Below are 14,743 nucleotides of genomic sequence, written 5' to 3' on the forward strand. Positions count from 1 at the left end.
AATTGCAACGATACTGGCTCAGGCTCGGACTGGCCCCACGGGGGAACCGGTGAATCCTCTGGTAGGCCGCTGTGCAGGAGAAAATCACTTAGTTTTCCAACATAAGCAGTAGTCGGTCCAATACATTTGATTCATTATGTACGGACAAAAGCAAAATCTCGTCATTCACTCAAAAAACTACTTAGTTTATTATACAGAAGCATAGGTACATTTGTGAAATGGGGTGATTTAATATTTGCATGCAGCTGAAAACTGGGCCCTGAAAGTCAATGTTACTGGTGGGTCCTTGCTACCCCAGTCAGACACTATTCTGGCAGATACAATGCAGCGATAACAGTGTGCCAACTGGGCTGAATCTTGGAATTCCCGCGTGTGTGACCTGTGACTTACAAATCAAAGAATGGCAAGGCATAAAACCTTTAACTCCTTGTTGCACCATAAACTTTAAAAAGGAACCAATATTTTAATTTTTATTGCATAAATCAATAGTTCTCATTAAGATAAGCAACTGTGTAATACATCTTATCAGAGAAATCTGCTTTTTTCTCCTCTTGGATTGATGATTCACTTTTAATTCATAGGAAAAAAAAAATCTGTAAAATTTGTTTTTATTACTGAAAAACGTAGATGACAGTTGGTGCTTGTTAAATTCTATGGAGGAGGCGGAGCCAGAGACACAGATTGTAAGATTTCGTCATAGAAATCGGCTATCTCAGTAATGGGACAGCCTGTACTCACTGAAGACACATTTTTAACTGTGAATTGAGAATTTTGAGAATGAATGATCAGTCCGGGAGGAGAAAGAAACGGATTTCTCTGATAAGATATATTACAAAGTTTCTTATTTTCACGTGTACTAGTGATTTATGGAAATTAAAAAGATGATTACTCTTTAACATGAAAGTGGCGTTCATCCCCGGGATTCGAGATGTTCCTCTTTCCGTACCTGTAGTCGCGTACGTGATTTTAGATGTTAAAATACAATTATTTCTTCCGGTCTTAATTTATTTCTTTCTGTTGTAGAAAAAGATGTGAAAGCTGAAAAGAGTAAGTGAGAAGTAATATTCATCACATTCTATTAACCTCCTTCAAACTTTCTTAAAGCGTCACCTACCCTAATCATCTATGATAGGAACGCGTTCTTCTGTATGAGAACAAATGTAAAAAATAATGGCCCCATAACAGTGTCATCCACATTGCCTCCACTCCAACAAGAGCCACCGTGTCAGCAGCAGCGCCCTCCGCGTGTGAGCTTTTTAACATATATGGGGGGTGTAGTGTCTAGGGGCCCCTTCACCTGTAATGAGGCACTGGGGCTTTATTAATATACTAGCTGAAGAGCCCGGCGTTGCCCGGGCATAATAACCAACTGTGGTTAGTTATAACAAATTATAATGATTACATTACACATAAAAACATTTCACATCATATATTCAACACTACAGATTTGCAACACAAATTAGCTAAACGATTACCCAAGTATTGATAGTATTTTATTTTCAACTCATTAAAGAGCCTTTTGATAAACAACATTTTTGGTTTTTCCTTTTGGTGCAAAGATGAACAGATTTTTGGCAGTTCCAACTCTTGAACAGACCACGTAAAGTTGACCATGAGAAAAGCATGGAGATTGCAAATCGATCCCTACTACTTTCAAGGACTGTCCCTGAGCCTTGTTAATGGACATTGCAAATAGCAGTTGAACTGGAAACTGGAGGCGTTTAAAATCAAAAAACAAAACAGATGGAATGAGTGGAATTCTTGGAATGAAAATGTCCTCTCCTTTGGCACATCCTGTTTCTGATACTGACTGCTGAGCCATGTACCTAATCCTATCCTGTGTGATACTGACTGCTGAGCTGTGTATCTAATCCTATCCTGTGTGATACTGACTGCTGAGCCGTGTATCTAACCCTATCCTGTGTTATAATGTCTGCTGAGCTGTGTACCTAATCCTCTCCTGTGTGATACTTTCTACTGAGCTGTGTATCTGATCCTATCGTGTGTACTGACTGCTCAGTCGTGTGTCTAATCCTATCCTGTTTGATACTGACTGCTGAGCTGTATATCTAATCCTATCCTGTATGATACTTTCTGCTGAGCTGTGTATCTAATCCTATCCTGTGTGATACTTTCTGCTGAGCCGTGTATCTATTCCTATCCTGTGTGATTCTGACTGCTGAGCTGTGTATCTAATCCTATCCTGTGTGATACTGACTGCTGAGCCGTGTATCTAATCCTATCCTGTGTGATACTGACTGCTGAGCCGTGTAACTAATCCTATCCTGTGTGATACCGTCTGCTGAGCCGTGTATCTATTCCTATCCGGTGTGATACTGACTGCTGAGCCGTGTATCTAATCCTATCCTGTGTGATACTGACTGCTGAGCAGTGTAACTAATCCTATCCTGTGTGATACTTTCTGCTGAGCTGTGTATCTAATCCTATCCTGTGTGATACTGAATGCTGAGCCGTGTATCTAATCCTATCCTGTGTGATACTGACTGCTGAGCTGTGTATCTATTCCTGTCCGGTGTGATACTGACTGCTGAGCTGTGTATCTAATCCTATCCTGAGTGATACTTTCTGCTGAGCCGTGTATCTATTCCTATCCTGTGTGATACTGACTGCTGAGCTGTGTATCTAATCCTATCCTGTGTGATACTTTCTGCTGAGCCGTGTATCTAATCCTCTCCTGTGTGATGCTGCCTGCTGAGCCTGTATCTAATCCTATCCTGTGTGATACTGACTGCTGAGCCTGTATCTAATCCTATCCTGTGTGATACTGACTGCTGAGCAGTGTAACTAATCCTATCCTGTGTGATACTGACTGCTGAGCCATGTACCTAATCCTATCATGTGTGTTACTGACTGCTGAGCCGTGTACCTAATCCTATCATGTGTGTTACTGACTGCTGAGCCGTGTATCTAATCCTGTCCTGTGTGATACTGGGCTCCCCCTGCAGTCTGTGTCAGAGGGTGGTCTGTGTTGGCACGGTAATAAATCGCGTTATTTCCAGCTTTACAGAAGGACGATAACACCATAGAAGTGATAAGAATAATAGGCAAAATTGTTTGGTGAATTGGAACGCGCGGGGTTAAAATTTCGCCTCACAACATAGCCTATGACGCTCTCGGGGTCCAGACGTGTGACTGTGCAAAATTTTGTGGCTGTAGCTGCGACGGTGCGGATGCCAATCCCGGACATACACACATACTGTACATACACACATTAAGCTTTATATATTAGATTTTTTTCTTATATGCAGTATTTCACCATTCAGTTTCGCTGGGTTGTACGAAAACTGGTCTAATCCGATCTCGTGCATACACATTCGGAACAATTTCCTAGCAAGTGACTTAAACTATTAGTGTATCTTTCGGATATGGAGGATCTGGAAGAAACACGTTTGCCGGTGACTGAAAGCCATGTGTGTAATGACAGCTGTCAGCACCACCTTACAGAAAGGTGTAACGAAATAGAACTGATAAAATGTTGATCACAGGGTTACCACATTATAACCAAAAGTGCCCCCCACTACAGCCACAATGCCCCCCAATACAGCCACAATGCCCCCCACTACAGCCACAATGCCCACATTCCAGCTACAGTCACAGTGCCCCCCACTGCCAGCCACAGTGCCCCCCACTGCCAGCCACAGTGCCCCCCACTGCCAGCCACAGTGCCCCCCACTGCCGCCACAGTGCCCCCCACTGCCGCCACAGTGCCCCCCACTGCCCCCCTGCCAGCCAAAGTGTCTCCCACATTACAGCCACAGTATCTCCCACACTAGAGCCACAGTGTCTCTCACACCAGAGCCACAGTGTCCCCACACTACAGCCACAGTGCCTCTCACTGCTGCCACAGTGTCTCCCAAACTACAGCCACAGTGCCCCCAACTTCCACCTGATGAAGACGGATTCTCCATCGAAACGCGTTGTGGTTTAACCCCATCTCTTGTCTGAGTCTCTTTCCTGCGCTCCTAAGACCGTTTCCATTTTCTCACATTCCAGCTACAGTCACAGTGCCCCCCACTGCCAGCCACAGTGCCCCCCACTGCCGCCACAGTGCCCCCCACTGCCGCCACAGTGCCCCCCACTGCCGCCACAGTGCCCCCCACTGCCGCCACAGTGCTCCCCACTGCCAGCCACAGTGCCCTCCACTGCCGCCACACTACCCCCCACTGCCGCCACACTGCCGCCACAGTGCCCCCCACTGCCGCCACACTACCCCCCACTGCCGCCACACTGCCGCCACAGTGCCCCCGACTGCCAGCCACAGTGTCTCCCACACTACAGCCACAGTGTCCCCCCACTACAGCCACAGTGCCCACATTCCAGCTACAGTCACAGTGCCCCCCACTGCCAGCCACAGTGCCCCCCACTGCCGCCACTGTGCCCCCCACTGCCGCCACAGTGCCCCCCCCCACTGCAGCCACAGTGTCTCCCACACTACAGCCACAGTGTCTCCCACACTACAGCCACAGTGTCTCCCACACTACGGCCACACTGTCCCCCCACTACAGCCACAATGCCCACATTCCAGCTACAGTCACAGTGCCCCCACTGCCAGCCACAGTGTCTCCCACACTACAGCCACAATGTGCCAAATTACAGCCAGTGCCCCTACTGCCAAAGTGTCCCCACATTACATCCACAATACCCCCACTGCCAGCGGCAGTTCCCCACATGATAGCCACATTGCCCTCACTGATGGGCACAGTGCCACACATGCCACTCACGGTTCACAAGAAAATCTTTTTGGGCAGTATGTCCCAGGGCCAGATGATATGTGCCCTGCAGATTTTACATTTACAAATTATCTTGTCAGAAACCATGAAACATTTCCTAACCTATGTCTCTCCATATTGTACCTTTTAGGGCACAGAAATTTGCTTAAAAAATGCGGTAATGATAAAGAATGTCCGTCCAACTACTTTTCCTTCAAAATAATTAGTGGAGCAGCCAATGTGGTCGGCCCGTCCATCTGCTTGGAGAACACAATGTGAGTGCAGAACCTGAGTGTGACCTTGTTTGATGATCTATAGAAGAACTATTCACGGTTGTTGCGTAGAATCGTGCAGCGTTTCACTGACGATCCTAGAACTAGAGAAATGATCCTGGGGGTCGACACTCCATCTATGTGTAACATGTGCACATCCACTTTTAGTGCGTCGTAATCCTTGTTGTCTTGGTGGTCATTGCCTATACAAGACCGTAGGAAACACACCCTAGTGTTGCACCTTTTGGGGCTAATATTGTTTTAGAGCCTGTGCCCACCTGATACTCCTTTGCTATCCTAGTCAACTAGTATGACCTTATCACATGTACAATTGTTTCTGACACATGGACCATATTTCTAGTCCTCAGAATGCTAGTATCTGAGAAGGGTCACATCAGTGTTATTTCATGCCACAAAAAAATAGAAAACCGAGAAAACAAGGGCGGAATCTTGTGAAAAACTCAGATTATACAGAATATTTAGCTGCTCACCATAGGAGCTATGTATATTATGCATGTGTTCATAAGCATCCTCATCTACCATTAGAGGGGTTGTCTTATCTTGCTCGTCGGGGAGCGGGTTCACTTCTGATGACTGAAAATTCGATTCATTAGCTGGAAATATAATGGGGGGGGCACTGTTCATAGCTGCCTGGCAGCTCTAAAAATGGCTACTGCTAAAAGGCCAGCCACTATGTTTTAAAGATCCCAGGGGTTACCCTGATGGTCACTCTTTAACCCCTGTACATGGAGCTGGGGCCATGGGGTCAGCTGCTGCTTCTCGGTAGTGCTGGCTGCCAGGAATGGTCAGGTAACCAGGTATGTATCAGGATGGCAGACAAGGTACAAAAACGTTAGGCAAAACAACCCCAAAAATCTTTGAACCTCCACCATATTTAACTGTAGGTACTGTATTCTTTTCTTTGCATGTATCTTTTCATTTTCAGGAAACAGTGGAATGATGTGCTTTACCTAAAAGCTCTATCTTGGTCTCATATGTCGACAGCACATTTCCAGAAGGATTTTGGCTTACTCACGTACATTTTGGCAAACTGCGGTCTAGTTTTTTTATGTCTGTGTCAGCACTGGGGTACTCCAGGGTCTCCTTCCATAGTGTTTCATTCAAATGTTGACGGATAGTTTGTGCTGACACTGATGCACCCTGAACCTGCAGCTTGAATTTCTTTGGAACTTGATTGGGGCTGCTTATCCACCATCCGGACTATCCTGCGTTACATCTTTTCATCAATTTTTCTCTGCCATCCACATCCAGGGAGATTAGCTACAGTGCCATGGGTTTTAAACGTCATGATTATGCTGTACACCTTGGGCAAAGGAACATTAAGATCTCTGGAGATGGACTTATAAACCTTGAGATTGTTGATATTGTTCAACAATTTTAGTTCTCAAGTCCTCAGACAGTTCTCTTCTCCTCTTTCTGTTCCCCATGCTTAGTGTGGCACACATGGACACACGATGCAAAGAGTGAGTCAACTTCTCCCCTTTTTGTCTGGCGTCGGGTGTGATTTTCATATTGCCCACACATGTTACTTGCCACAGGTGAGTTTGAATGAGCATCAAATGCGTGAAATAAAATTGTTTACCCACGATTTTTAAAAGGTGCCAACAATTTTGTTCTGACCATTTTGTGGAGAAATGATGTCTAATTTGCCTTTTTTTCCTCAGTTTTTTTTACTGTTGTTCCAATAGACACAAAGCAAATAAACAGGTGTATAACAAAACGTGTAATTGCAATAATTTTCTGGGAGAAATACTTCATATTCTGGAGCAATTTCAAGGATGCCAGCACTTTTAACCATGACTGAATCTAGAAGCTTCCAGCAGGATGCTGGGAGCTTTCTTAGGGTATGGTGTTGTTAAAATGGCAAAGTTAAGGCAGGTTCAGAAGACCATATTATTGGTCCAAGTGCGATCCAGCAAAACATCAGATTGTACATGGACCAATGTTATTCTACCAGGTCTTGTACATATCGGATTTTTGTCCATGTGCCGAGAAGGTCCAAGGAAAAACGCAGTCTGCTTGATTTGCATCCACTTTTCTGATTTCACTTGGCCGTGCAAGTCAATGAGTTCATGGAAAACATCGGACTGCACTCGGATGACATCGGATGATGGAGAAATTGTGATCTGGACAGCTTAACAGCAGCACTTACAGGCTCTATAGCAAAGAGTTTGTAAGCTCTGCAATTCTTGCCTAAGAGCCCGACCTCCTCTGATAGACATCTTGAGAATGGAGAGGATTTGCACCCCTTCGAACATTTCCAACCTGGTAATTTCACATGTGAAGTCAGTGCACCTGAAAGATAAGCAGCAGGACTGTATTACACAGACATGTTCCTTAGATCCAGGCAATGTAACCTGATAGGTACAGAATGAGGATGCCATTGTGGCTGCTCATAGATTTTAGGCAGGCAACACACATATGCAGGTGCTGGGAAGTTCCAAAGTTAACTCATTATTGAACAATGTAAAAGAAGAAAATAAAACCCCATCAGAACTGGGGTTTTTTTGTTTTTTTCATCCCGCCATAAAAATATTAATCTACATTTATCCCCAAATATTTATATTTAATATGTTTTGTCACATTAAAAAAACAAGCCTTAAAAATTTAATTTTTTTCTTTTTTTAAATGTGCTATTATTTTGAAGACATAGTAAAAGATTCAAAGATAGTAAAGAAGAGTTTAGCAAAAAATATTTACATTGCTCTGGTCTGCTGTCCATTCCGGTCTTCCATGACAGCACAGCCAGGGGATCGTTTACTTTTGCGGGGCTTCATAGACACCGGAGAAGCCCGGGCTGACGGTACACAAGTGAAAATTGTCACAGAGGCCCGGACTGGACTTTGGACCAGACTCTACTATACATATAATTGTATAGAATAAAAGTAACAAGATAAAATACACAAAAGCTAAAGCAAAATAAAAAAAAAAGTTTTTGCTTTTGGAAAGTAAGGATAAAAAAAAACTCCAAAAATTAAAAATTTTTAAAGAAGGAGTTATAAAAAGAGCTGATGAGACCTGTTTTGGGGGAATCTCAAGCACCGATGTGACATACCTGATGTTTATTGATTCACCTGATCGATTGTTTTCATTAGAAAGCACCTTTAAGATTTAATAAGTTTATTTAAGTCGGTTTTCACCACGGACAAGGTGTAATTCTCCCTGACATAGACGTCTTCATTGTTTCGAGAGCTCGGGTTTGTTTGCATTGTGTTCTGTCCAGGATGTGATAGTCGTCGTACATGTCGTACATGTGTCATTTATTGGCTCTTACATAATACTGAACTATCAGGTTTCTAAAGCTTCTATGTTGTAACAGGGCCAATGTCACGTAATTTGGTTGTAATGAGTGAACGCTACACGTCTCTAACTACACAGCTTTACCAGGTTAATGTATGGAAGCCCCAATCACTACGTAATGTAACGTTATATTTGTTTCTAATATAACCTGTATTTCAATTCTTATCATTAGTGTTTGTTGCCAGCGAAGAACGACATTGTTGTCCAGAACCTGGATCCCTCTACGGACCAAGAATTTTTGGGTCCTCAAGTTTGCACTAATTATATTCAGTCTGGGCAATCCTTACAGTAGATACGATTTCCCCATGTTCGTATACTTTGCCTGAACCAGATACAAACCCTCAGCTGTGGTTAGATATTTTTATTCTTTCATCTGGTTATTTATTGTTTTTGTACGAATTTGCACATCGGTTGTTGTTTTTCTTCTGAAAAGCAAAATGTGAATCTATTTCTTTTTTCCCTTTCCCAGTGTGTGTGGGATTCGATTTTTGTGTATTTTTTTGGGGTGTTCATTTTTACCATCCGTTCTTGATCCATTTTTCTCAAATCTTCTGAACAGAAAGATGAAAAGGATTAGGCCTCTTTCACACATCAGTTTTTCGCCGTCAGGCGCGATCCGGCTTTTTTTTGTAAAACCGGATCCGGCGAAATGCAATGCCGGAGCCAGTTTTTCCCCATTGACTTGAATTAGCGCCGGATCGCGCCGGATGGCATTGTGTTTCATCCGTTTTTTGCCGGATCCGGCTAGTTGTCTCGTTCCGGCGTCTGGAAAAAACGGCTACTGTAATGTTTTTTGTCTCCGGCGAAAAAGTCGGAAGCGCCGGATCCGACGCTTCCGGCTTTTTGCCACAATGAAAGTCTATGGGCGCCGGAATGCGCCGGATCCAGAAAAAGACGGATCCAGCCACCGGATCCGTTTTTTTAAGTCTGCGCATGCTCAGATCCAATTGGCCAGCTCCCAGGAAACAGCTATAACCTGCTAGACGGATCCGGCAGAAAAACGGATCCGTTTCTACAGTTCTCCAAAATTTATACAGGATCCGTTTTTTCTAAAAATAGCCGGATCCTGCCTGACGGCAAAAAACTGATGTGTGAAAGTAGCCTTAACAATACCAATGTTAAACACAAGCTTAATACACCCCAATCCTATAACAAAAAATAATTAAAAAAAACTTTTTAAAATATTTTTGTTATTGTTTTTTTTTTAAATAACAACCAGAGAGAAGAAAAAATACTGATAAAAATAATAATTGGAGTAAATAAAAAAAAAAAAAGTTCAACCAAAGGGAATCCTTAATCAAACACCTCTCACTGAATGGTATTTTCTATACATTTATTGAGGCCCTCGGGTGTTAAGGCGGACAATTTAATTATTCAATATGATTGGCAAGTCTCCGGAATATAATGGATATATTCTCTATTAATTCAAGAATAATAAGTCTCGGACAACTGGCATCCTTTTTGTGTTCCAGTAAGAAATGCCTGGACAAACTATGGTTAATAATGTGGTTGTGTATATTGTATCGGTGACCATTCATTCTGTTGGGAACTGCTTGTGTCATCCACCCGACATATTGAAAGTTTGCGGTCACACCGTAACAAGTAGATCACAAAATTAGAGTTGCAGTTTAAAAATTGATTAATACAAAAAACTTCCCCTGTAGTTGTGGAAGAAAAATCAAGAATAAATCACCAACAGTGTTAACAGCAAAGCACCACACACTATCACACCTCCTCCTCCATGCTTCACAGTGGGCACCGTACATGTGGAAACCCTCCGCTCACATGTTCTGCTTCTCTCCAAAATGTGACGGTTAGTACCAAAAGTCTGTAATTTTGATGCATCAGACCACTGTTGAGATTTCTTGATGTCTGTGCATCATTTATGAGGGTTGTTAGCTGAGGTGCTGTATATTTGTGGTTTCTGAGGCTGGCAGCTCTGATCAACTTATCCTCTGCAGCAGGAATAATTCTTGATCTTTTCTTGGAGTGGTCCTCATTAAAGCAAGGTTCATCATGATGAATGATGATATTTATGGCTGCACTTAAGGATACCCTCAAGGTTCTTACAATTTTCTAGATTAACAAACCTTTGTGTCTTACAGTAATGATTAGCTGTTGTTTCTCTTAGTCTAGTATTTTTCACCATATTCTGGCTTAGAACAGATATTGAATATAATTTTTCTCATGGCCCATCACAGTGCGTTAGAGCACAAGAGAATTCTTTTAAAATAGTCGCCAGATGGTATATAACACCAAAACAAAATACTCATTGGCGGATGGGGTCTTCTATTAGGTGCTGGAGGTGCTGGGACTCGGAGGGAACTTACTTACATATGTGGTGGTCTTGTCCACCCCTGCTGCAGTTCTGGCACCTGGTAGAGGATTATATCGGGAAAATTGTGGGCAAAAAGCTTACATTGACACCGGAGATAGTGCTCTTAAATTTCCTGTCACCGACTGGACATAAGAATACCACTCTGTTGACTCAACACATTCTTTCAGCAGCGAAACTTCTGATACCTATGAACTGGAAGACAACTACTATTCCATCTATATCCCAACTACAGGGAAAGGTAGACATGCTATATCAGGTAGCCAAACTAGCTGCCCTGGTGAATGGCTCTCTTTCAGTTTTTGAAAGAATATGGCACCCATGGACCCGATTTAGATCCATTAGTAAAAACTAATAAGGCTATAGTGGCCTCCTTGTTCGGTTCTATCAGTGTAGACAGAATCCTTGTTGCCTAGTGCTCCCCTCTACCCCTCCTCCCCCTACTGCCCCTATATCTCACCCCTATCTTCCAACTTCCTCCTTTCTCTGTCTGACCTCCTGTCCCTTTACTCCCTATACTGTTTTTTTTCATCTTTGTTTGACATCATGGCATATGTGATGTAGCCAGGGCGTGTGGATGGAAGGAACCCGGATTTGAACCCAGATATATCTTGCTACTGGAAGTTCCTTTAAGGCTGTTGTCGTCCTTAAGCCTCTGTATATCAATAGTTTTTTGCCATGTATTGATATTTCAGATCACTTGTTTAACTCCCGAAAAGTGGAATTTGTAGGTTATATAATAATTTCTGAAGCTACATTGTTGACTGCTTTCTTTTTGATGTAACTGGCAAATTTCAATAAATAAAACATTGAAAAGAAAAAGAACAGATATTGAATAGGGCTCAACACTATATGGATCTGTGTACCTGTAAAAATTGCAGGAACGTGAGATGTCATCACAGACAGGAGGCAGATCAAGAGTTAACAGGTTTATTAACATCACGATTACTCCACGCAGGGAGTGGGAGGTCAAGGGAGAGTGCTAGGAAGAAGCGCAGAACTGGGGGCTTGGAAGGCTCAGGGCAGGAACGAACGATAGTTCAATAGGAAGACAAAAGAAAAGGCAAATAAACTTATCAGTCCGGAGTCTTTCTGGTTGAAGCACCTCAGTTCTCCAACGTTGGCACCGACAACAGTGGCATGTGATGTCTCGGAGCAGTCTGTAGAGATTGGGGTCCCGGTAGTTCTGGAACCGGTGCGAGAAAGGTACACCCGATCTTGTTCTTCCTCTTACATACTAACACTCCCTCTGAAAAACACAGCCGACAGTCTCAAACACTTTCTAAAGATCAGTGATTCCACAGATGAACTCGTAATGAGGTGAACTGTTCATTGGTGGCCACTGCAGGTAACAGCTCATGAAGCCAAAAAGAATGCCAAAAGGGTGGGAAACTATAATCTAAGAAGCGAGTGGATACTATGAGGAATCTAAGGGTTATCACATATTCTGGCATGCTTCATGTTTCTTTATTTCTTGTTTGCCTACCTCTTCCTTCGTGACTTCTCTGCCTTCAGTTAGAACAAATGAGTCCCAACTTTTGACCAGCATTCTAGGTCCTTACATCAGGGATCAGGCCAAGCCATAGAATTAACCAATGTGATTCTCTCATTTTGCCTAGACTTTCCTTTCTAATGAAATTTTACCGATTTTCCACAAGTACTATGAGTAATCCATTGTGTTATGGTTTTCCTTATCAAGTCGATATCGACCTCATTCTGACGGTGCGATAAATGTCATCTGGTAAGTTCAAGGCACTTAACTCAAGAAAAACATCCTCCTGTTGTGAGGTTACAACTAACCAGGCATGCCATGTCACAGGCTGAATACTATTTATTGCCTGGTGCGCTGACCAAGGCGGCACAATGTCTCTTGTTTTTGGTTAATGATTTGCAGAAGTGAACACTTCACCTCTCCCAGGACAGTGCACATTGTGGTGTTCATGTTTAGGCTTAATGGCAATAAGTATTTACGGTAAAATGTTACTTGCTGTTCTCCACATTCTTAACATTTTCCGGTAGTGTCCTGGTTCCTATTTCCTATTAGTTATGCTAATTTACATTTGACTTATTTTCTTCTTGATTTCCTTCCAAATGTACATGAGCAAGAAAAAAGACAGAATAGGGGATAAGACCCTTTACACTCACCCACGATCATTGGACGTCGTCAATGTGTCACCGATCAGCACACAAATGAGCAAAATGCTTGTTCATTGGTTGATTGGATCATTTACATGTGTCCTTATAATAATCAATGATGGAAAACAGGGAATGTGCTACAGACAAAATGCAAACTGTAGAGGAATCAAAGGATCATATTAACAATCGCTGCAGGTTTCATTGGCCCAAGAACAAGGACCTTAAATTAGAGCTGGTGGACTAGTAGAATGATGATCAGCGCTCGCTATGGGAAGAATTACCAGTGTATCCCCATCATTTGACTGCAGGATTAGACTACACGTGTGTTATTTGAAGTCTATAACCCAAAAGTGACCTCTTCTCTAATTGTAGGAGTATACTTTTGTTTTCTTCTCCATCTGACCACCGAGACTACTTCTCCTGTCCTGACAACTGCATTTTGTGCCCAAAAAATCTTTGACTCCTCTCTTTTGCAGAGATCCCTTATCTCCGTAGCAGCACAAAAAAAATCAGACTACAGACCAAACCCTCAAACTGAATTAAGACCCACAGACAAGACCCCAAGCTAAATTCAGACCATAGACTAGACTGCTACATTTTTCTTTCAGACCCCTGACTTTGTAGTAAGTAAACAAATCCAAACCCCAGAACAGACCCCCTGAGGAGACCCCCTAAATACAGGCTCCATGCCAAAATCCAAATATAAAAACCTCTTAGTAAGTATGCCAAATACAGACCCTAAACTGTCTCGTAAACTAAGCTGGTTTTTTTCCATCCCATGACTGGCATTTTGGGGATATCATTTAGTAAAGTTATTAGCGACTTCCTTTAGTTATTAGATTTATCGTTGCGATATGTATCGTTGCGATATGATTCATATATGCATGTCATCGCATCGGGCCTCTAATTAGAAGAGGTGCCCGGAGTAACGGCAGGTATGAGGCGGTTCACAGTGCTACCATATGGTGGCCGCATAATACTGACTCGTGGCCACTATCAGGGTCCTGCAAATTTATTTGCTCTCCTCTAATTGTGGGTAAATATAATCTGTGGAATATGAATATACTGTAACCTTTTTGCTTTAACATTTCTTTCTTTTTTTTTTTTGCTTACAATTTCAGACTTATGAGTAGCGTGAAAAACAACATTGGAAGAGGAATGAATATTGCACTAGTAAATGGTAAAGCTTGGAAATTCTATATTGTTCCATTTAATGTGCTATATAAATACTGCTTAGGTGTAATAAGATTATCCTGTTGGGCCACCACATCATCTGGCACAATGTTGTAAACTATGAAAAGTCTCCCATGCAGTCCGGCCTTAGATATATTTGTCCTGTTCAATAGGACTTCTGTACATAACCTCCCATGACTTTTCTTCCACAATCCAAGATGGCCTGGAGCAACCTTTTTTAAGAGCGGGCAAAGCGAAAAGGTGGTCCTTGGTATGACTCTTTCCATTATCTTGGTGAGAGTTATGGAAAAAGCTGTGCAATTGACCCTTATTTCTTAATAAGTGAGAATTTCCATTACTGTGTATATGTAATGTCTGACATGGGATTACCCAATGGTGTAACTACAGTAGGTGCAAGGGTTGCAAACACACCAGGGCCCTAGAGACTAGAGGAGGGCTGATGGTTTCTTTTCCCATATGAAAAGACTGTTACAATTAAAGATCTGTGATATTGGAGGGCCTTGTTGGAGATTTCGGATTGGGGCCTACGATCTTCAAGTTACGCTACTTGGACCACCCAAACATGCTAACCTGAGTGATAGACTTCTCAGAAGTGCATCATGACAGCCCGTTTTTACAGGCCACACCTCTCAGTGCCCCTCTCATATCATTATTTCCCACTAATTGTCCCTCTTTTTTTTTTTTTTTCTTAAGAAACTCCTAGAAGTTCTTTGGGAGGGTTGAAAATTGTGAGAAAACCCTTTTACAATCTTTAA

At 42.6% G+C, this 14,743-nt stretch overlaps 1 protein-coding gene across 1 annotated transcript in view; it reads left to right on the forward strand.

Annotated features, from left to right (window-relative positions):
• FAM3D (FAM3 metabolism regulating signaling molecule D) overlaps positions 1-14,743 on the forward strand; it is a 79,825-nt gene that overhangs the window by 38,324 nt on the left and 26,758 nt on the right. The window contains exons 4-6 of the mRNA XM_073569812.1: positions 1,024-1,047; positions 4,882-5,005; positions 13,916-13,974. Coding sequence (XP_073425913.1) covers positions 1,024-1,047; positions 4,882-5,005; positions 13,916-13,974 — 207 coding nt within the window. The remainder of the gene's footprint in view (positions 1-1,023; positions 1,048-4,881; positions 5,006-13,915; positions 13,975-14,743) is intronic.

The sequence above is a fragment of the Dendrobates tinctorius genome, unplaced genomic scaffold (assembly GCF_039654945.1).
Source record: "Dendrobates tinctorius isolate UK_male_01 unplaced genomic scaffold, ASM3965494v1 ptg000027l, whole genome shotgun sequence".
NCBI lineage: Eukaryota > Metazoa > Chordata > Amphibia > Anura > Dendrobatidae > Dendrobates > Dendrobates tinctorius.